This window comes from Solea solea, chromosome 18 (genome assembly GCF_958295425.1).
Source record: "Solea solea chromosome 18, fSolSol10.1, whole genome shotgun sequence".
NCBI classification, from domain to species: domain Eukaryota; kingdom Metazoa; phylum Chordata; class Actinopteri; order Pleuronectiformes; family Soleidae; genus Solea; species Solea solea.
In genome coordinates this window covers 24022299-24044798 of record NC_081151.1, presented here as the reverse complement: position 1 = coordinate 24044798, position 22500 = coordinate 24022299, and the positions used below count along the sequence as shown (strand labels likewise).

The 22500-nt window shown below is 44.7% G+C and overlaps 4 protein-coding genes across 6 annotated transcripts in view; 2 read left to right on the top strand and 2 right to left on the bottom strand.

Moving 5' to 3' along the window:
- Positions 1 to 5861, bottom strand: part of scfd1 (sec1 family domain containing 1) — a 19364-nt gene extending 13503 nt beyond the window's left edge. Inside the window, exons 1-10 of the mRNA XM_058614689.1 lie at positions 5714 to 5861; positions 2808 to 2878; positions 2624 to 2712; positions 2449 to 2539; positions 1652 to 1774; positions 1383 to 1470; positions 663 to 752; positions 271 to 326; positions 104 to 189; positions 1 to 18 (exon numbers count right to left, since the gene is read on the bottom strand). The exon at positions 1 to 18 is cut by the window's left edge and continues 82 nt beyond it. Coding sequence (XP_058470672.1) covers positions 1 to 18; positions 104 to 189; positions 271 to 326; positions 663 to 752; positions 1383 to 1470; positions 1652 to 1774; positions 2449 to 2539; positions 2624 to 2712; positions 2808 to 2878; positions 5714 to 5831 — 830 coding nt within the window. The 5' untranslated portion in view covers positions 5832 to 5861. The remainder of the gene's footprint in view (positions 19 to 103; positions 190 to 270; positions 327 to 662; positions 753 to 1382; positions 1471 to 1651; positions 1775 to 2448; positions 2540 to 2623; positions 2713 to 2807; positions 2879 to 5713) is intronic.
- Positions 5862 to 6403: 542 nt separating this feature from the next.
- Positions 6404 to 16362, bottom strand: g2e3 (G2/M-phase specific E3 ubiquitin protein ligase). Of its 2 annotated transcripts, none has more exons than XM_058614687.1 (17): positions 16213 to 16362; positions 14947 to 15001; positions 13747 to 13841; positions 13149 to 13250; positions 12653 to 12777; positions 12397 to 12565; positions 12184 to 12290; positions 11577 to 11693; positions 11101 to 11225; positions 10076 to 10151; positions 9430 to 9600; positions 9190 to 9344; positions 8820 to 9004; positions 8560 to 8732; positions 7955 to 7994; positions 7679 to 7850; positions 6404 to 7350 (listed from the first exon to the last, which is right to left on the bottom strand). In XM_058614687.1, exons 1-17 carry the CDS (start codon positions 16237 to 16239, stop codon positions 7058 to 7060), a joined length of 2187 nt encoding a protein of 728 aa, XP_058470670.1. In that variant the 5' UTR covers positions 16240 to 16362; the 3' UTR covers positions 6404 to 7057. The 2 variants fall into 2 exon arrangements, with proteins under 2 accessions (XP_058470670.1, XP_058470671.1); XM_058614688.1 differs by lacking the exon at positions 16213 to 16362 and adding an exon at positions 15095 to 15178.
- LOC131444408 (nuclear factor 7, brain-like) lies at positions 15809 to 19476 on the top strand. Its single transcript, XM_058614693.1, has 2 exons — positions 15809 to 15911; positions 17003 to 19476. Exons 1-2 carry the CDS (start codon positions 15818 to 15820, stop codon positions 18430 to 18432), a joined length of 1524 nt encoding a protein of 507 aa, XP_058470676.1. The 5' UTR covers positions 15809 to 15817; the 3' UTR covers positions 18433 to 19476.
- Positions 19477 to 20701: 1225 nt separating this feature from the next.
- ehd4 (EH-domain containing 4) overlaps positions 20702 to 22500 on the top strand; it is a 13164-nt gene continuing 11365 nt past the window's right edge. The window contains exon 1 of one of the 2 annotated variants that reach the window (XM_058615533.1): positions 20702 to 21105. In XM_058615533.1, coding sequence (XP_058471516.1) covers positions 20876 to 21105 — 230 coding nt within the window. In that variant the 5' untranslated portion in view covers positions 20702 to 20875. The remainder of the gene's footprint in view (positions 21106 to 22500) is intronic. The other variant, XR_009233776.1, reaches the window with a different exon arrangement.

The window sequence follows — 22500 nt, the reverse complement described above, 5'->3', positions numbered from 1 at the left end:
AACAGAGGCCTCTGGAAACTGTAAATAAAAAAAACAGTGTATTTAAACAGAACGGGACAGAGCAGAGCATCATGGGAAGTGTGTGTGTGTGTGTGTGACCTACCTGAACTGTCCGGCAGCCATGTTGTCTCCGGTGAAGAGGCTGTTTCTGGCGTCGCGCAGGTTCTCACGGAGCTTTTTATCCAACTTCTACAACACACACACACACACACACACACGTGTTTGTATTTCCCTGGATGACAGTGAACGCGTCGTGGTCAGTGAACTCACCTCAGCCACCATCTCTGCGGCGTTTCCTCGGGGACAGCGAATGATGGGCACGGCACCTGATCACATGACAGCCACAGTTCAACTGACACAGCAGAGGTTAAAGTTCACGCTGAATGTCACATGACGGACATCAGTCTGTGAGTCAGCAGAATGATTCTGGTTCTGACGGGGAAACACTGACGTTCAGGAGACCAGTGTGCTGAGAGCGCCCCCTGCTGCTCACAGCCAGCCTGAGACACAGAGGCTCTCAGTGGAAATAAACCACTTGAATGAGTAAAGAGGAGTTTTGAGGAGTATCTGTTTGTGAGGAGCAAACGCACACACACACGCACGCACACACACGCGCACGCACACACGCACGCGCGCACACACACGTGTTTGGACAAACTCACCCAGAGTGACGAAGAAGCAGAAGAGGCTGTCGACGATGGTGTCCATGATGGACTCCATGTCCGTGTCCTGGATGTCGGCTCTGTTGATGGCTGCACAGGTAAGACAGGACAACACAGGTGACCAGCTGTGGCTCATCGCCACGGTTACCACACGTTTGACCTCAGTGGTGAGCTGTAAAGACTCTACGTCAGTTTAAGTCTACGACGTCTACGTCACATGATCACGTCTTTATCTCACTGTGAGACACACACACACAGACTCACTCACTCTCCCACACCAAAGTCCATGGAGAAAATCAGTGATTTGAACATCACACACTCAGGAGGTGTTGATCCTCTGCTGCCTCCATCACCCAGTTCAGATGTGTTCATTTGTGAGTTGGACCACACGAGGCAGCAGAGGACCAGCAGCTATAATCACTGGTTTTCTCTCTGGACTTTGGTGTGGGAGTGAGTGGTTTGCAGGCGTCGGTGTCACAGTGAGATAAAGACGTGATCATGTGACGTAAATATCAATAGAAAGTTAAACTGACTTTTGTTCATTGCAGAAATACTTAAAATGCTGAACTAAACCTTTAAAACAAAGTTTGTGACATAAAAAGATTAAGAAGTAGTGTTTGAATATGAAATGGGCGTTGGTTACTATGGCAACAGTTGGCGTGTTCAGGTCAGAGGTCAGTAAAGACAGTGTGTGTGTGTGTGTGTGTGTGTGTGAGTTACCGTGGTAAGAGATGAGCTCCTTATTTTGATGACACAGGATAAACATGTCGTCTTCCAGAGTGATGAAGTTCAGGTACTGGTCAAACACCTGACACACACACACACACACACACACACACACACACACACACACACACACACCGGTCATCAATCATCTCTCCACTTCTCTGTATTAAACCAACACAGCACTGTTGTGTATGATCAATAACTAGTGGGTGAGTTAGTGACACTGAAACAATCCATGAAAAAACACGCGTAACCATGGTAACCTTGGTGACTTGGGTGACAGCGTTGGCAGTGAGCGCGGCGCTGGCGATGTCCTCCAGTTTACTTCTGCTGATGGCAGAGATGAAGTTTAGGTAGTAAGACTCATACAGCTGGTTCCTCAGGTCCTACACACACACACACACACACACACACACACACACACGTAAGAAGAAGCTCTACAGGGTCATTTGGCTAATCTCACACACACCAAACCTCAGAGAGAAAGTGTGGTCACTTTGTGACACTGAGGTCAATCCAGGAGAAGGATTTCAAAAGCCAATGTGACAAAATAAGACATCAGAACTTAGTGATGGAGGCAACAGTGGATCAACAACTCCTGTGTGTGAGATGTTAAAATCACTGGTTTTCTCTATGGGCTTTGGTGTGGGAGAGTGAGTGTGTGTGTGTGTGTGGGGGGGGGGGAGAGTGAGTGTGTATGTGTGTGTGTGTGTGTGTGTGGGGGGGGGTGAGTGTGTGTGTGTGGGGGAGAGTGAGTGTGAGTGTGTGTGGGGGGGGAGAGTGAGTGTGTATGTGTGTGTGTGTGTGTGTGGGGGGGAGGGGTGAGTGTGTGTGTGTGGGAGGGAGAGTGAGTGAGTGAGTGTGTGTGTGTGTGTGCATGTGCGGTTTATGAACTTCAGTCTCAGAGTGAGATAAAGACGTGGACATGTGACGTAGATATCAGAGACTTAAACTGACACAGGTCTTTTGTTAAGTGGTTAAATCTGTGTATTGTGTGTGTGTGTGTGTCCACACTTTAAAAACCTTAACACAATGTAAACACGTGACGGCTCAAACACACCTGACATATCCTGTCAATGTTCTCCTCTGTTGGCATGACAAAGTAGACAGCTGGTACATCTGGGATGGGATCTCTGTCTGAGTGAAGCAAACTATACACACACACACACACACATTAGTGCACGTCTTCACAAGTGCAGCATTCAAGTACAACGAAAAGTGTGTGTGTGTCTCACAGGTGCAGTGTGATGCCCATGTCTCTGAGCTCCTTGACAGACAGGAGAGGGGAGATGATGTCCTGTCCAAAACGGTCGTATATCAGCACCTACACACACACACACAGAGGAATAAATACACAACTGTCATGAAGAGTGTGAGTGTGTGTGTGTGTGTGTGTGTGTGTGTGTGTGTGTGTGTTACCTTCCATACTGGCTCAGCTGTTGTGTTCTTCAGAGGAGGAGCATTAAAGTTCAACATCCGCTTCAGAGCAACTGCAGATCAAACACAAACCAATCATTATCATTAACAGTCACTTCACTTTAGTGACGTCATTTTGACTAGTAAAGACTGAATGATGTCACCCGTGACGTCATTTTGACTAGTAAAAACTGAATGATGTCACCCGTGGCGTCATTTTGACTAGTAAAGACTGAATGATGTCACCCGTGGCGTCATTTTGACTAGTAAAGACTGAATGATGTCACCCGTGACGTCATTTTGACTAGTAAAGACTGAATGATGTCACCCGTGACGTCATTTTGACTAGTAAAGACTGAATGATGTCACCCGTGACGTCATTTTGACTAGTAAAAACTGAATGATGTCACCCGTGGCGTCATTTTGACTAGTAAAAACTGAATGATGTCACCCGTGGCGTCATTTTGACTAGTAAAGACTGAATGATGTCACCCGTGGCGTCATTTTGACTAGTAAAGACTGAATGATGTCACCCGTGACGTCATTTTGACTAGTAAAGACTGAATGATGTCACCCGTGACGTCATTTTGACTAGTAAAGACTGAATGATGTCACCCGTGACGTCATTTTGACTAGTAAAGACTGAATGATGTCACCCGTGACGTCATTTTGACTAGTAAAGACTGAATGATGTCACCCGTGACGTCATTTTGACTAGTAAAGACTGAATGATGTCACCCGTGACGTCATTTTGACTAGTAAAGACTGAATGATGTCACCCGTGGCGTCATTTTGACTAGTAAAGACTGAATGATGTCACCCGTGACGTCATTTTGACTAGTAAAAACTGAATGATGTCACCCGTGACGTCATTTTGACTAGTAAAGACTGAATGATGTCACCCGTGGCGTCATTTTGACTAGTAAAGACTGAATGATGTCACCCGTGACGTCATTTTGACTAGTAAAAACTGAATGATGTCACCCGTGGCGTCATTTTGACTAGTAAAGACTGAATGATGTCACCCGTGACGTCATTATGACTAGTAAAGACTGAATGATGTCACCCGTGACGTCATTTTGACTAGTAAAGACTGAATGATGTCACCCGTGGCGTCATTTTGACTAGTAAAGACTGAATGATGTCACCCGTGGCGTCATTTTGACTAGTAAAGACTGAATGATGTCACCCGTGACGTCATTTTGACTAGTAAAGACTGAATGATGTCACCCGTGGCGTCATTTTGACTAGTAAAAACTGAATGATGTCACCCGTGACGTCATTTTGACTAGTAAAGACTGAATGATGTCACCCGTGACATCATTTTGACTAGTAAAAACTGAATGATGTCACCCGTGGCGTCATTTTGACTAGTAAAGACTGAATGATGTCACCCGTGGCGTCATTTTGACTAGTAAAGACTGAATGATGTCACCCGTGACGTCATTTTGACTAGTAAAGACTGAATGATGTCACCCGTGGCGTCATTTTGACTAGTAAAGACTGAATTATGCACATCAGTGACGTCATTTTGACTAGTAAAGACTGAATGATGTCACCCGTGATGTCATTTTGACTAGTAAAGACTGAATGATGTCACCCGTGACGTCATTTTGACTAGTAAAGACTGAATGATGTCACCCGTGGCGTCATTTTGACTAGTAAAGACTGAATGATGTCACCCGTGGCGTCATTTTGACTAGTAAAGACTGAATGATGTCACCCGTGGCGTCATTTTGACTAGTAAAGACTGAATGATGTCACCCGTGACGTCATTTTGACTAGTAAAGACTGAATGATGTCACCCGTGGCGTCATTTTGACTAGTAAAGACTGAATGATGTCACCTGTGACGTCATTTTGACTAGTAAAGACTGAATGATGTCACCCGTGGCGTCATTTTGACTAGTAAAGACTGAATGATGTCACCCGTGACGTCATTTTGACTAGTAAAAACTGAATGATGTCACCCGTGGCGTCATTTTGACTAGTAAAGACTGAATGATGTCACCCGTGACGTCATTTTGACTAGTAAAGACTGAATGATGTCACCCGTGGCGTCATTTTGACTAGTAAAGACTGAATGATGTCACCCGTGGCGTCATTTTGACTAGTAAAAACTGAATGATGTCACCTGTGACGTCATTTTGACTAGTAAAAACTGAATGATGTCACCTGTGACGTCATTTTGACTAGTAAAAACTGAATGATGTCACCCGTGGCGTCATTTTGACTAGTAAAGACTGAATGATGTCACCTGTGGCGTCATTTTGACTAGTAAAAACTGAATGATGTCACCTGTGACGTCATTTTGACTAGTAAAAACTGAATGATGTCACCTGTGGCGTCATTTTGACTAGTAAACACTGAATGATGTCACCTGTGGCGTCATTTTGACTAGTAAAAACGGAAGTGCAGATATCTGACACTGTAGTTAGGCTAGTCACGATGACGTCACCGATATCGGCCGTGAATCTCGTGTCTACGGATTAAATGTTGCCATAAAAACGGAGCATTAACGATCTTTGACCAGATGAATCACTGTTAGCAGAGGGCTAGCTTCAGCCTGCTAACTCCTCCATTACGAAGCTAGCCGCACCGTTAGCTCACAGGCTCGGAAGCTGGTTAGCGCTTGAAGTTAACCAGTGAACGGTATGTTGTGTTAACTAGTCGCAGGACAGGACTAGTTTGTAAATGTCAGTGTCAAAGTAAAGCGCGTTCGTCACTGAGCAGCTGAATAGCAGCTGTTACCGCGGCTAGCTAGTTCGTTAGTTGGTTGTTTAGCGGATTAACGGCCTGACAGTCCCGGAGCGACGTGTCATAACGGACTCAGACTCGTTGGGACTCGCGCTGTTCTCCAACGTTACCGACAAAGTGACCGTTCGGGCGGGAAAAGTCAGTGTGACAGACCTGTCTGCTTCTCCCGGACAGACGCCGCCATGTTAGATGTTGATGCTGGTGACGGAGCGTCCGATGACGTGGCGGGCAGGTGACGTCGACGGTACGTCTGACGTCGACTGGGCGTCATAGACAGCGGACTGAAAGAGGAGGTCTCACTCCTCTCGCTCTTCTGAGGCCCAAACCGGACAACGAACAAGGAAAGGAGAGGGGAAGAGAGCAGGGCGAGAGCGAAGAGGTCTCACTCTGCTGCGAAAATACACGTTGAGTTGGTGAGTCACGTGATATGTGAAGTTGCTTCCTCTAATGAGAGGTGTAATGCTGCCCCCCAGTGGTGGAAGATATTCAGCACCGAAGTTCAAAGCTTCTCATCAAGGTCCTTCATATTCACAAATACACACACATAACATAACAGATTGGGTACAAGAGAGAATATAATACAAAGTACCAAGTAAGTTTTACTTCTTAACCACATACAAACATGAAATATGATACTTTTTTAATTGTTTTTGTGGGTTTACCCATGTTTCCACGTCACTGCTTAATCCACTCAAACCACAGACAGTCACCATGTCACTGTCGTTCCACTGTTGCCTCCATCACATGTTGTCGTCTGTCACTCATGGGGATTGTTTCATTCATTTAAACCTGAATTGTGTTAGACGTCAGATGATAATAATAATGATTATCATGATGCAAATAAACCTTTTAAACTGAAATCATTCAGCTGATTTATTTCCCAAGAACAAACAAGCAAATATATATATATCGACAAACGAAAGAAACGATGCACAATGAAAATAGAACTACACTATAAAAAAACTCCTGGTAAAGCAAAGTTATAGAATGAGAAACGGAAATGTGTGAATATTTGAGTTTATCTTAATGCTTCAATTATTTTCACTTTAAACACATGCAGCAGGGGGCGCTACAGTCAACCCTTCACAGCTGCTTCACTTCTGTTTTCCATTTGTAGTCGGAAATTTCCCAGCTGAGGGTTAGCATGTCGTTTCAAACGGAACAGAAACCAACGTTTTTATCAACGGCTAACACTGGCTAATGCTTACCATGCCTGTTGCTAACAGTGGGTAATGTTAACAATGTCTTTTTCCTAACAATGTGTATTGCCAACAGTTGCTGTTGCTAACAGTGGCTAGCTCAACATTAGCATCCAGGGCTTCTTCAGGTGAACGCGGTCAGGTTAAAGGTGACAAACCCATATTTATTTACGGAGACAATAAAATACTTTAAACAACATTTTTTTTCTCCTTATTTTCAGAAAAAGGTCAGTTCAGTTTGTCCAGTGAGGGACAGACTTTTTTTTTGAGTGAAAGTGAACGATTGGCTCCGCCCTCTTTAACTCTTGCTCGGGAGGAGGTGCAGGTGGTGGCTAACCGCCTGCTCCATGGAGCTCTTGAAGGCCTCGTAGGTGGAGGTGACGGGCAGGAGGAGGTGACGGCGACTGGGGTCGCTCTGAGGGAACAGACCTCCGTCTTTTGACTCCGCCTCCTCTGGTGAGGAAGAGGAGGAGCTGAGGGGGTGGAGGAAGGAGATGGAGGGAGGAGTGAGGAGGAGTTCGACAACTGGCAGGTGCTCAGCTCCTGAGGCAAAGAGGAGGAGGTCCTGTAGGGAAATGGAGCTCCGCCCAGCTGAGAGGAGAGGAGACAAGGGAGGAGAGGAACCAAGGGGAGGAGAGGAGACAAGAGAGGAGAGGAACCAAGAGAGGAGAGGAACCAAGGGAGGAAAGGAGACAAGACAGGAGAGGAACCAAGGGAAGAGAGGAGACAAGAGAGGAACCAAGGGAAGAGAGGAGCCAAATGAAGGAGAGGAGACAACAGAAATAGAGAAAGTATCAGTGATGAAATTCAGACCCTGAACTTTTCAAAATAAAAGTCTCCATTTCAAAATAAGATGGATCCATCAACATTTTCAAAGGTCCCAGAGGAAAACTCTGGGGTTGTGTGGACGTTCCTTTACCTTCACACTGGAGCAGGAAGTGTCTCCAGAAGGAGACGACGGGCGTCTCCCTGTCCAGCTTGTCCTGCTCCTCAGAGAAGCTGATAGTGAAGACCTCAGCGATGGTCTGTGCACTGAGACCAGCGGCTGCTTCACAGAACATGCCGTAGAACACAGACGGCAAGAGCTGCACCTGGATCACATGACAACGTGACACGTGTGTGTGTGTGTGTGTGTGTGTGTGTGTGTGTGTGTGTGTGTGTGTGTGTGTGCGTGTGCGTGGTGAAAAAGCTTTACCTGATCAAAGACGCCTAAAGTCTGCAGACCTTTACGAAACCTGCAGCAGGACACACACAATCACATGATGAAGTCAGAGGTCACTGAAGAACACTTAAATAATGACATTAAAGCTGGGGTAGGCAACATATGTTTGACCTACAGCTAAGCCACGCCCCCTTAACTCACTCCCACACAAGAATTAGTGTAAACTGCTGAGTCGGAAACTGTTATTTTCATCAAGCATGAAAACTGTCGGCTATAGCTAAGGTTGGTAGCATGAAGCTAACAGTGTTGAACTATTAGCATGGAACTCACAGTGTTATTAGCATGAAGCTAACAGTGTTGTGTCGCTATCATGAAGCTAACAGTGTTGAACTATAAGCATGGAGCTAACAGTGTTATTAGCACGGAGCTCACAGTGTTGTCAGCATGAAGATAACAGTGTTGAACTATAAGCATGGAGCTAACAGTGTTATTAGCATGAAGCTAACAGTGTTGTGTCGCTATCATGAAGCTAACAGTGTTGAACTGTAAGCATGGAGCTAACAGTGTTATTAGCACGGAGCTCACAGTGTTGTCAGCATGAAGATAACAGTGTTATTAGCATGAAGCTAACAGTTTACCTCTGCATGGGAAGCTGCATCCTGGTGATTAACGTGAAATTGACTAAGTCGTCCACCAGCGTCCCTCTGTCCTCCAGGCTGCTGATTGGCCGGTTGCAGCCGGCCATCTCCAGATACTCCCAGCTTGATTTGACGGCGTCCTTCAGGTCGCCCAGAGACTCCGCCTCTGCGATCTGAAAACAAACAATCAAATTTGATCTAACTTTGATCTGCGGGTGCTTTTGTGCTGAGGTTTGTGGGCGGGGCTCACACTCACTCACCCTGCTGACTTGGCGTGTGAAGTGTTTGTCGGGCGTCATGTGACTGACAGTGAGGGAGCAGTTGGGCGGGAAGTTGAACAGACACTGGTAGAGCGTGCGGGAGAAGAAGCTGGGGGCGGGGCCACCGTAAACCAGAGAGAGCGCCAGCAGACAGCCGACGTCAAAGTAAAGGTCCTCACGTAGAGCTGACCGACCACACACACACACACACACACGTTTGTATAGCATTCATAGTGAGGACATTCATTGACATATTGCATTCCATAGCCCCTAACCCTGACCATCACTACTCCGAGCCTAACCCTAAAACCAGGTCTTAACCCTGTGTTAAATGTTGACGTAAACAAAGATTTTATATCACAGCACACACCCTGCGAGTCCAGAGCCAGATTTTTGGATCCATCTGGACCTTCAAACACGACACAGTCCTGGATCTGCTGCACCAGCAGCTTCAAGAAGACCTGCCTGGCTGCGTCGCTGTCCTGGAGGCTGCTGGGAAACGTAGTCTGCCACTCCCCGACGAACCTGGGCAAAGAGTCGCAAACATGACAAGCGCAGTTTTTCAGTTTCTGAACTAAAGACGAGAGCTTGGGCCGAGTTAACCTCTCACCTGACAGACAGGGAGCACGTGGGATCAAAGTCGGGCCTCCGGACCAGATCCAGTCCAGCGGCCAGAGCCCGAAACCCGCCCACCTCCACCTGGACACTGAGGGGGCGGAGCTGAGGCGCCAGAGCCTGCAGCAGCTCCTCAGGTGAGCTGGACGTGATGGGTGACGACGCTCTGACGGACAGACAGAGAGAGGGTGTCACATAATGAATTCAACATTTCATGGTGTCCATGAGACAGCACCCCCTGCTGGTCAGAAACACAAAAATCATGTTCAATAAAGTAAATAATAAATAAACAAATAATTGTTAATTACCAGTAACAAAGGAAAAACAATGGTTTGTGTTTGTGTTCACTATTTCATCTGCAGATGCTGTGATTACAGTTCTATAAAAACATTGTCTCCACAGAGGGGGACAGGTGTCATTTTGACTAGTAAAAACTGTTGATGTCACACACACACACACACACACACACTGTCCCCACTTTAGAATTGACCAAATGTCCTCTTTTCCCTTCACTTTCACCCTGCAGTACCTAATCCTTCCTGTTGGAGCAGAGTTCACTATTTCATCTGCAGATGCTGTGATTACAGTTCTATAAAAACATTGTCTCCACAGAGGGGGACAGGTGTGTTTGATTTGTGTACCTTTTAAAGCTGATGGAGGAGTGCTTGGTGGACAGGCGGCGTTTGGACGGACGATTCTTTCTTTCCACGAGCGAGGCTGCACGAGATGAGACAGCAGCACACCGTGACTCCATGAATAATAACCACTTTAGTGTAAACACACCTAACCCAGGTGAATGATGATAGGACAGGTGAATGATGATAGGACAGGTGAACGATGATAGGACAGGTGAATGATGAGGACAGGTGAATGATGAGGACAGGTGAATGATGATTAGGACAGGTTAATGATGATAGGACAGGTGAATGATGAGGACAGGTGAATGATGAGGACAGGTGAATGATGATTAGGACAGGTTAATGATGATAGGACAGGTGAATGATGATAGGACAGGTGAATGATGAGGACAGGTGAATGATGATAGGACAGGTGAATGATGATGAGGACAGGTGAATGATGATGAGGACAGGTGAATGATGATGAGGACAGGTGAATGATGATAGGACAGGTGAATGATGATAGGACAGGTGAATGATGATGAGGATCAGGTGAATGATGATAGGACAGGTGAATGATGATAGGACAGGTGAATGATGATGAGGACAGGTGAATGATGATAGGACAGGTGAATGATGATGAGGACAGGTAAATGATGATGAGGATCAGGTGAATGATCATCTCCAACATTTACAAAGTAGCAGTGTAAACTCTCCATATTGAACAGAGTGATATGATGACTCCGCCCACATGGAGGAGGAGCTATGAAGTCATGGAAAACAAACTAAACCAGGACTATAGTTATAGTTGAATTAGCTGGTGAAGGAGAAGATGCTCGGTTCTCTTACAAACACACACACACACACACACACGTGTCAAACAGTAAAGCCACTGTGACGGATTGATTGATTTATAGTAACGTGTTTTCACTGAACCTTCCGTCACATCTGAACCAGCACGACCCTCAAAATCAGCGTTCATATGGTCTGCTGGTCGCTTCACATCAAGTCCACCATCCACAAATAACGATCAAAACTATCAGTCAGACCTTTGTCATCAGCAGCCTGAGTGCAGTCGCTGCAGGCCCAGTCTCTGGTGTCCACCTTCAGCCCCGAACATTTCCGGTGAGTTCCTCTGGATCCACACAGTCGACAGCGAATCACCTCAAACCACCTGGAGACGAGAGCAGAGGCCGAATCACGGTGAGAACACGGCGTTCATCTCACCCTTAACAAAAGACTCGGCTCATGAAATCTCCGTCAGGTTAAGTCTACGACGTCTACGTCACATGTTCACGTCTTTATCTCACTGTGAGACAGACTTTTGTAAAGCACTCACTCTCCCACACCAAAGCCCAGAGAGGAAATCAGTGATTTGAGCCGACAGGGACACAGGAGCTGCTGTGTCTGTGCTGACAGTCATGTTGTCACTGAGTGTGAGCCTCTGTGGAGGAGGGAGCACTAAACCCTGGCCCTCTAACTGTACAACCTTTCATGTGAGTGTGCTGTGAGCTCACTGTTGTACCCGCTCTTTGCTGAGTGTGTGGGTCCGTCGCTGCAGAGGCAGGTGAGAGCGTCGCAACGTTTGTAAACCTCCAGCAGCTCCGAATATGCGTTCGCCTCCAACTCCCATGAGGCATCTCTGCAGGAAACACAGACGGAGAAAACAGCCAATCAGGAAACGGACAGTCGCAGATGTCAGAGACACGTCTGGTCAGTCAGTTTACAGCAGAGCTTCAGTGAGCGTGGACGGGTCAGATGATGTGTCAGTATGAGTCTGTTCACGTCTTCATCTCACTGACGTGACACAGACGTCTGTAAACCACTCACTCTCCCACACCAAAGTCCAGGAGCTGCTGGTCCTCTGCTGCCTCGTGTGGTCGAACTCACAAATGAACACATGTGAACTTAGTGATGGAGGCAGCAGAGGATCAACACCTCCTGTGTGTGTGATGTTAAAATCACTGGTTTTCTCTCTGGGCTTTGGTGTGAGAGAGTGAGTGGTTTCCTGTCTCACAGGAAGTAAGATAAAGACGTGATTGTGTTCTTCAAGAGATCGCAGACTTACACTGACGGAGATTTTAGTACACAAGTGCTGATGACGACGACGACGACGACGATGATGTCATTACCTCTCTGGGATGTAGATTCCCATCCTCAACATCTCCTCCTGGAAGTTGTCCTTGTTGTTGCACAGAGTGCACCTGAAGAAGAAGAGACCTGCGCTGTGGGCCTGACGCTGATGTCACACAGGAGGACAGGAAGTTCAAGACAAAGACAAGTCAGATCACGTCCTGGACACCAGGCACACGCAACACTGAAGACGTGCAATGGCGGCAGACTACCTGCACACAGTCCCGGTGGAACCAGCTGGTGTGACAGCAGGGACATTTGAGGACAGAGTGGGACAGAACCGGTTCAATGACGTCCAAACACACAGAGCAGGACTGGGGAAGACTGAGGTCTGCACTCACACACGCAGACTGAGAGGGACTGTGATCTGGACAGTACGACCTGAGACAGAGAGACACACGTGTCTGTGGTGGTGATGATGAAGATGAAGATGATGATCCGCGCGTTTGTGTTTACGTCGTGACTCACGGGAAAAGTCCAGTGAACTGAGAGATGAACTTCTTCTTCCTGCCACAGGGGAAGTGAACCATCTTTCTGCAGCTGCGCACGCAGCAGCCGACACACGCCCCCTTCTTCTTACAACCACAACAAGTCTGACACACAGTTAACACGGGGTAAACGGTCGGTAAACAATCGGTAAACAGTCAGTAAACAGTCGGTAAACGGTCGGTAAACAATCGGTAAACGGTCAGTAAACGATCAGTAAACAGTCGGTAAACAGTCAGTAAACAGTCAGTAAACGATCAGTAAACGATCAGTAAACGGTCAGTAAACGATCAGTAAACAACCAGTAAACAGTCAGTAAACAATCAGTAAACGATCAGTAAACGATCAGTAAACGGTCAGTAAACGGTCAGTAAACGATCAGTAAACGGTCAGTAAACGATCAGTAAACAGTCAGTAAACGATCAGTAAACACAACCTATAATGTTCCAAACTTTGTATTTGAAGACGTTGACATTACCAGTCGAGCTGAACGTCTGATTTCCTGTTTGATGTCATCGACCAGGAAACCGAAAACTCCTTCGTCCTCTGAACCACGTTGGTACACTCCACAGGAAGTCAGCTGACAGACAGACAGACAGACCGTTTATCTTCAGTCCACTTGAAACATTTACATTTTGGGTTGTTCAACATGGTTAGCTTAGCATTAGCACGGGTTTGCTGTGTGAGCGTTTGTGAGTATGTGTGTGTGTGTGTGTCTCCGCCCGCAGTAACCACAGTTGGATGATGTCACTCGTGCGGCAGAATTGTTCACCACAAAGTCACTCGTCGATGTTTTCATTTTTAAGGTCACAAGGGTCCAAACAGAACAAATATTTTCTATTAAACTCTGACTGTGACACACACACAGTGACACTGACACACATTGTGACACACTCTGTGACACACTGACCTCCCTCTTAGAGTCAAACACTGAAACAGGTCAAGTGCATATCATCTACTACAGTGATACACCTGATACACTGATACTACAGTGCAGTATCAGGTGTGCACACATGTGCCCCACACACACACTCACACGTGCACACGCACACGCGCACACACACACACACACTTACCAGACAGAAGTAGTGCACGGTGAGCTTGTGCTGCTTCAGTGTGACCTTTTCTCCAAACATGGCCGGATCATCGTCACTGAATTTGCACAGAGAACCTGAACATACAACACGTCACATTCATCATCAGTAACATGGAGACAAACATGGAGACAAACATGGAGACAAACATGGAGACAAACATGTGAACAAACATGGAGACAAACAAACATGTAAACAAACATGGAGACAAACATGTGAACAAACATGGAGACAAACATGGAGACAAACAAACATGTAAACAAACATGGAGACAAACAAACATGTAAACAAACATGGAGACAAACATGTGAACAAACATGGAGACAAACATGGAGACAAACATGTGAACAAACATGGAGACAAACAAACATGTGAACAAACATGGAGACAAACATGTAAACAAACATGGAGACAAACATGTGAACAAACATGGAGACAAACATGTGAACAAACCTGTGAACAAACATGGAGATAAACATGTGAACAAACATGTAAACAAACATGTGAACAAACATGGAGACAAACATGTAAACAAACATGGAGACAAACATGTAAACAAACATGGAGACAAACATGTAAACAAACATGTGAACAAACATGGAGACAAACATGTAAACAAACATGGAGACAAACATGTAAACAAACATGGAGACAAACATGTAAACAAACATGGAGACAAACATGTAAACAAACATGGAGACAAACATGTAAACAAACATGGAGACAAACATGTGAACAAACATGGAGACAAACATGTAAACAAACATGGAGACAAACATGTAAACAAACATGTGAACAAACATGGAGACAAACATGTAAACAAACATGGAGACAAACATGTAAACAAACATTCATGGGGCCTAAAGCAAACTGTGATTTTGGGGCCCTTTATCAACGTCAATATTAAACGAGGGGTGTCACGATTTTAACCACGCCCCCTAGTCATGCCAGAGGAGAAAGAAAAGACACAGCGACATGTTAGCTCCTCCCACTAACCTGAAGCTGATAGTAACCATGTTTTCAGGGTGTTTTCAGTCTTTTTAACTGTGATCTACAGTTGGACATTGTTGGCTTTGATCCTTGTGTTGTACGTCGCACTCACAACTCTTGGTGACGACACTCTCTGACCAATCAGTGGGGTTTGGAATTATATGTAGATTTTTGTGTGTGTGTGAGACTCACATTCCTCTCCCTGTGACCCCCGTGACCTTCTGGCCTTCTTCTTCATCTTCAGATTCTGCAGAGACGACAGCAGCACAAACACAATCAGTGATCAATATTATTTTTTATAATACAAGTCGTGAAATTGTCTCAGGGCGTCCACACAAACCTGGAAATGATGATGTTCTCAAATGTCTTGTTTTTGTCCACAAACCAAAATGATTGCATTTGAATGATTTTTGTTTCATGGAGCAAAAGAAACATCTAAGAGACATTTGGTGAAATGCAATTAAAAAGCTTGCTTAATGTTTTCATTTATTATTGACTTAATCTTAGATGTGTGTTTTTGATAATATGCTCTTATTATGAAGTTTAACATCATTCCATAAAAAAACTAACACTTTTACTTTGAATTTCTGAGAAATATCATCAATGTTTATTATATTCTGTAGTTTTTTGTACATTTAATTTGCTGTTGGTCCTTTATATTCCTAATTTCTGTGTGTATATTTTGTATACATCCATATACATACATACATACATACATACATACATACATACATATATATATATATATATATATATATATATATATATATATATATATATATATATATATATATATATATATATATATATACGTATAAATATTAGGGATGGAACGATACCACTTTTTTGTGTCCGATACATCAACTCATACAGTCACATGAACACACGAAGCACGTCATTACAAAGACATTATTCTCCAACTGTGTCACAAATATTGTTCTCCCCAAAACAGAAAAAAAAAAGAATATACACACATATATATATATATATATATATATACACATATACACACAGACACATACACTGAGTATGTATACAAAGAATTAAATAATCAAAGGATCAAATGATTCAAATAATATACAGCTCTGCTGCTTTGATATTCTACACTATTCTACAACCAGCTTTAAGTCCATTTCACTGTTTTCCAGCCACCTGCGGTAAGTTTATAAGCGCACGCGCGCGCACACGCGCACAGATTATTCTTTTCACACTTAGTGCGTCACAAACAACCACAGAGGTGTAAGTCGTAACGTAAAGTACAACATTCACATAGCTGTACTTTACTTTATTTATATTTCGAGCAACTTTTGCTTTTACTCCACTACATTTGTTTGGAGGTATTTGACGGTCTGAAGCAGGAGCGACGCTAACTCCGCGGAACAAACGTCGGTTTAAACGATAAACTTCACGATAAAGAGCCGCTCAGAAAACACGAAAACACCGAGAACACGAACTTACTTCACATTCACGACGAGTCGCTGTCATTTTGCGCTCATTTCGTGTCTTTTTGTCGCTTTTATTGCGCCTGTTGTCCTTCACGGTTGTTTAACGTCGCCGAACACTTTGAAATTTCCCTCTTTCAAAACAAAAGAGCCTCATTTCCGCTTCCGCTTCTTCTTCTTTGTTGTCGACTTTCTCCTCTTTGGTCTCGCGCTGTAGCGTCCCCATATGTATATAACTATAAATACATGAATAAATGAATGAATGAACGAACGAACGAACGAATAAATAAAAGAATGACTTTTATAAATATATAAATAAAATGATCACTAAATTAGTGAATTAATACATAAAATTCGACCATTAAAACACATTGATAACCATTTCTATTAAATGTATTTTGTATTTATTGATTTATTTATTCATTATTTATTCATTTGTCCTTTGATTTATGGTAAAAAAAAAAAAACATATATCCTTCATACTTGTATCCTAAATTACTTAATACTGGAAAACGTAAACACTAAATACTCCAAAAGAATTACTACACTGCAAAATACCTTCAATACTTATTCCTTGAAAAAACCTTCAAACTAATTAAAAAATATTTCAGTACTACATACTGGTAAAAAGTCAGATAGTTGATAATGAAAATGATGCAGAATGAAGGTCACAGATGGAACTGGACGACCACCAGAGGCTCAGAGAGGACCAGTTTTGGTCTTCAGTGAAGTCAGAGGAGGATTTGGGAGTCCTGACCGACCACGTGACTGATCATGTGACTGACCACTCTGCTCTGCTTTCACAGACAAAATGGCCTCCAGATCAGAGGAGGATCTCTGCTGTCCCGTCTGTCAGGAGGTCTTCAGAGATCCTGTCCTTCTGTCCTGTAGCCACAGCTTCTGTAAAGACTGTGTGAAGACATGGTGGAGAGACAGACCAACACTAGACTGTCCTGTTTGTCAGAGAAGGTCTTCAAAGGAACTACCACCGTGTAACCTGGCTTTAAAGAACTTGTGTGAGACCTTCTTACAGGAGCAAGGTCAGAGGTCTTCAGAGGTTCTCTGCAGTCAGCACTCTGAGAAACTCAGACTCTTCTGTCTGGACCATCAGCAGCCAGTGTGTCTCGTCTGCAGAGACTCAGAAAAACACATCGGCCACAAGTTCAGACCCATCGATGAAGCTGCACAAGAACACAAGAAGCAACTTCAGGAAACTCTGGAGACCTTCAAGAAGAACTTAGAGAGTCTGGAAGAAGTTCAGGTGGAGTTTGATCAAACAGCAGAACACATTAAAGTCCAGGCCCGACTCACAGAGACACGGATGAAGGAGCAGTTTAAGAAGCTTCATCAGTTTCTACAAGAGGAAGAGGAGACCAGGATGGCTGCACTGAGGGAGGAAGAGCAGCAGAAGAGTCACATGATGAAGGAGAAGATGGAGGCTCTGAGCAGAGAGATAAAAGCTCTATCAGATACAGTCCGAGCCACAGAGGACCAGCTGAGAGCTGAAGACGTCTCCTTCCTGCTCAACTACAGAGAGCAGCAGCGCCCCCTGCTGGAGCCTCCACAGCTGCACTCAGGAGCTCTGATAGACGAGGCCAAACACTTGGGCAACCTGGCCTTCAACATCTGGAACAAGATGAAGGACGTGGTCTCCTACAGTCCTGTGGTTCTGGACCCAAACACTGCTCATCCACTCGTCATCCTGTCTGAAGATCTGACCAGTGTGAGACTAGGAGACAGACAGAAGGTTCCTGATAATCCAGAGAGGTTTGATCATTTCTGCAGTGTCCTGAGCTCTGAGGGTTTGAACTCAGGAACTCACAGCTGGGACGTCCAGGTTGGAGACAATAAACGTTGGGCAGTGGGAGTTTTAGAGTCTGTCCAGAGGAAAGGAAAAGACGTACTGTCTGGATTATGGGGGATAATGTTCTCTAAAGATAAATACTACGAACGGTCACCAGGTAAATACTCTGTCCTCCAGCTGAAGAAGAAGATCCAGAAGATCAGAGTGAGTCTGGACTGGGACAGAAGACGACTGTCCTTCTCTGATCCTGATACTCACACACTCATACTCACACACAAACACACACACACTTTCACACACACCATGTTTCCATACATTAACATTGGTGATTTTCTCCCAGTGAAGGTTTGTGTGACAGAGGAAGTTGTGTGTACTTTTACTCCACCACATTACCTACAGAAGCTGTGTGCTTTTATTACCTTTCGTAAATAAATGGTGTACTTTTTACTCAAGTATCTCTTGAAAGTACTTTATACAAGACTGTTGATGACTGCACGCAGAGATCAACGTCATGAAAGCGAGGCTGTAGCTTTCAGGAGGTGGAAAGTCATGAATTACGTTTACTCACTATACTGTAATAGAGCAGGTTTTTTGTTAAGTCATTTTTAAAGCGTGTAATTGTACTTTGAAGTACGTTCTTTTGGCAGTACTGTAGGTTTTCTACTCTCAGCCAGCTCCTGTGGAACTTCACCAACTCAAAGATGAACTTTTAATAATAAACAGAAGTGCCACGAGGCAGTGAAAGTACTTCATAAAATAGAGAGTCTGTGATATGATGACGAACCGCTGCTCCTGTAAGTGTTAACCAATCACAGCCCAGTGTTGGCTCAGGGGCGGTCCTGCGTCGTCAGGGAAACGCGATGGTGGAGAACATTCTACTTTAAAAATAACGGGAAGAACAAAGAAGTTTTTAAATTCTTGTTCAAATGTAATGAAACAGTCTTATGATAACAATTCTATTCAGTTTTATTTGTATCGCACCGAATCACAACATACATGATCTCACACATCATGGAGAGCAGAGAAACACAACACTCCAGGCGTCAGAAGCAGACTCACACATGTGAGGCAATGTGCCATGACAGGTTGGGGTGAAAGGAATGATGAGAGAGAGCAGCAGTCAGTGATGACACTACAATGTCATTTATATCAGCAGCAGCTAAACAACTATACTGATATCAACTTTAGTTATATCATAATTATAATGGTGATGATATGTATGATAATAATAAGAATAATAGTGTATATAGTATTGTAGTATTTGTTTGTGTTATATAAATGTATCAGCGTTTGACAACACAGACAGTTTGAAACATGAACACCTGGACTCAAAATCCAGAACTATTTTCAATAATTCACATCAAAGCATTGCTTGTAACCAATATTCTTTCATGCTCATCATGTGTGTATTTATAGAAATAATAATATCCAGTTGCATTTCAAAATAAAAGCCCTCATGATGATTTATTTGTGCCTGCTGAGCCGTCCGGCAGAAAACCCACACATCCCGCATCAAAACGTGAGCTTTGGTCGGGAAAGCGTTTCCAGTAACCATGGCGACAAACATTGAAGGAAAAACTGCAAAGAATTTCCACATACACATGAATGGGAAACAGTGGAAAAAATGATCAGAACCCCGCCCACTTTGGAGCGTCACAGTGTCGTCATACTTTAACGTACAAACTTTAAACTTTTCTCACCTCAGTCACAGTTTTGATACACATTTAGAGGCACGAGACGATGCTGCAGATTCTATCCACCTCATCGTTATCTGAAGAACCACCGGCCTGCCGGTTTACCACATATGGAAGAGCGTTAGTGCCACGTGTTCAAAACATGAACAAAGACAATAAATTCTAAATAAAATGGAGTGGATTAAAGTCAGAATTCTGACTTTTTTCCCCAGAATTCCGTGTGTGTGTGTGTGTGTGTCAGAAACGCTGACCTTGTCAGGACCAGTAAAAGTCGTCATGGAGACCAAAACCTAATGAGGCAGAACCTCATTTCTGAGGAACTGGTTTAAAGTTCAGGATTAAGATTAGAATTGCACTTATGGTTAAGGTTGAGAAGATTAGCTGCACAAACCTCTGTGTGTGTGTGTGTGTGTGTTCCAAATCTGTTCACACACACACACACAGTATGTGGACTAAAGCAAATAAGGTCTCCCTAACTGCACTTGGTTGAGGTTAAGGTTAGATTACTGTTAAAGTCAGAGTTAGGATTAGACCAGCAGTAGTTATGGTTAAGGTCAGAGTTAGGATTAGACCAGCGGTAGTTATGGTTATGGTCAGAGTTAGGATTAGACCAGCGGTAGTTATGGTTAAGGTCAGAGTTAGGATTAGACCAGCGGTAGTTATGGTTAAGGTCAGAGTTAGGATTAGACCAGCGGTAGTTATGGTTATGGTCAGAGTTAGGATTAGACCAGCGGTAGTTATGGTTAAGGTCAGAGTTAGGATTAGACCAGCGGTAGTTATGGTTAAGGTCAGAGTTAGGATTAGACCAGCGGTAGTTATGGTTAAGGTCAGAGTTAGGATTAGACCAGCGGTAGTTATGGTTATGGTCAGACTAAGTCTCCAGGAAACGAATGCAAGTCAATGTAATGTCCTCTGAAGTCATGGAAACCAGACTGTGTGTGTGTGTGTGACGTTGCGTCACAGGGGGAAGGGCGGTGCCCCCAGGTATACGCACTCCCACCACACACACACACACACAGAGGAGGCAGTGTGTGTGTGTGTGTGTCAGAGCAGAACAAACACGGTCGCGCGGACACTCTCGCTCGGCTCTCCTCTTCAGTGACGAATTTAGCCGAAACGCGACGACTGTGCACTTCGGAAACAGGGAAAGAGGGAAGTTGCAGCCGCGGAGCTCGGGCGTCATGTTCAGCTGGGTCAAACAGGAGCAAGGTGGACGCAACAAGGACGGAGAGATGTACCAGACGGTGACGGAGGGACTGCAGAGCCTCTACACCAAGAAGCTGCTGCCGCTGGAGGAGACTTACCTCTTCCATGACTTCCACTCCCCGGCGCTGGAGGCCGCGGACTTCCAGAGCAAACCCATGGTACTGCTCGTCGGCCAGTACTCCACCGGGAAGACCACGTTTATCAGGTACGAACAACCGGCCTGTGCGAGCCGCGGCGCGGCCCGAGAGGGCGGAGAGCTCCGTCAGGTGATGGACGGTTTCTCACGCCTTTTAGTTTGACTTCACACCAAACCTCGTTCGGAAAACTGACCATTTAATGGCCCTCTCGCTTCTACGTGAAAGTCCATCAAATAAAACTCAAAGTGTGACATGTCCAACAAATGTACAAAGTGTCGCGGTGAATTCGGCTGACGTGAAAACCTCACTATTCCCACCTGCGTTTGGAAAAAGTGCAGTTTAGCACAACCTGTGCAGGCTCGAGGCGTTGGTACGTTGGTACGTTTCCTGCCACCTGACCTTTCAGTAAGTGGAGCTGTCTGTGAGCCGTGTCACAGACAAGAGGCACGGGACTGTGCCGGAGAGATGCTGTCAAAGGACCGTTATTGTCTTTAAAGTGAGCACTCACACTTACAATGTTCACATCACATTTAAATACATATAACACACACACACACATGTCTCTGATCTTTGTGAGTGTTCACTCTGGGTTTAACTTTAATGTCGAGGTTTGTCTTCACATCATTTATTGGATGTTTATTGTTTCATGCACGTGCACCTGCTTCATGAACGTGCTGCAGCTGAACTTCCCCTTCATTTCACAGAAGCAGGAAGTGGATAGTGCCAGGTCAGCGCGCTGTGGTCAGTGCTGTGGTCAGTGCTGTTGAAATCCACTGTGTGACTCACATGTGGTTTGTCCTTGTGTGTGTGTGTGTGTGTGTGTGTAAAGCTGGCAGCGGTGCCAGCCGAGGCTCTTGGGAAGTGTAGTGCTGTTATCAGTTGACACAGAGGTGTGTGTGTGTGTGTGTGTTTACACGACATGTGCCTTTATTCCTGCATTTGTTGTAGTTTGACTCTCACACACACACACACACACACACACACAGGCAGGTGACTCACTGTCTGACAGTGTTTGGGACACAAAAGTCAAAGATGACGTAGAAATGTGACGAGATATGAAACAAAGAAAGGTGGAGTGAACGTGGACTAACAGGGACGTAAAGACCCAAACACAATCTGCAGGTGACGTGGATTCGACTCTTTGACGACGTATGTTACCAGCCTAAAATCAGTATTTTCTTTGAAACTGAAGTCTGTAAACCGCTCACTCTCCCACACCAAAGTCCAGAGAGAAGATCAGTGATTTTAGTTCACAGGGACACAGCAGCTGCTGCTGCTCCTCTGCTGCCTCGTGTGGTCACTTTGTGCCACTGAGGTTAGTCTGAACCAAGGATTTCAAAAGTTGAATTGACAAATTAAGAATAGAATAGAAACTTTATTAATCCCCTTAGGGAAATGATTTCTCTGCATTTAACTGTCCTAGAATCAGGAGCAGTGGGCTGCCACACTGAGTAGCACCCGGG